At 42.8% G+C, this 643-nt stretch overlaps 1 protein-coding gene across 1 annotated transcript in view; it reads right to left on the bottom strand.

The window, feature by feature from the left end:
• Window positions 1–343: 343 nt before the first annotated feature.
• Window positions 344–643, bottom strand: part of LOC311237873 (zinc transporter ZIP12-like) — a gene marked incomplete at both ends in the record, with an annotated part of 42176 nt that continues 41876 nt past the window's right edge. The window contains one exon of the mRNA XM_084325848.1: window positions 344–396. Coding sequence (XP_084181974.1) covers window positions 344–396 — 53 coding nt within the window. The remainder of the gene's footprint in view (window positions 397–643) is intronic.

The following is a 643-nucleotide window of genomic DNA, read 5'->3' as shown; positions in this document are numbered from 1 at the left end:
CACAGCTCCCTGTGAATGACAAAATACAGATCAGCTCACCTGGACCCTATAGTACGTGTTCCAATGACTGGCTCACACTTAAAGCACCTAGAGTTTGTACTGAACTTGGGAATGGCTGCTTTTTTATATAGCGCTTTTATACAAAGCGCTTTACAATTTGTTACTCACATTTTACACATTCACTCACACATTCACACACCGACGGCGGAGGCAACCATGCAAGGTGCCAACCTGCTCATCGGGAGCAATTAGGGTAAAAGTGTCTTGCTCAAGGACACATCGACACGCTGCCCGGGAAAGAGCGGGAATCGAACCGGAACCTCCGGATTACCAGACGGCTGCTCTACCTCCCGAGCCACTGTCGCTCCAGGAAGTCTGCTCTCAGCTTCTGTGCTCCTGACACATGGGACATCATACAACAAACTCTATACTGGTGTCCTATATCTAAAACTCAATACTTTGGTATCCTTTGGTCAGTCTAAATCCTTGATCACCAACCAGTCCACCATAATCTGTAATTGATTTGAATTGTTTTGTATTTATCATGTATTTATTATTATTATTATTATTATTATTTTTGTATGCTCAACGTCATTGGACGTGAGGGCTCAATGAATTGAGTTGAAATAAAGATTGCATGAAT

The sequence above is a fragment of the Notolepis coatsorum genome (genome assembly GCF_963971535.1).
Source record: "Notolepis coatsorum genome assembly, chromosome: 12".
NCBI classification, from domain to species: domain Eukaryota; kingdom Metazoa; phylum Chordata; class Actinopteri; order Aulopiformes; family Paralepididae; genus Notolepis; species Notolepis coatsorum.
This window is presented reverse-complemented; position numbering and strand designations above follow the sequence as displayed.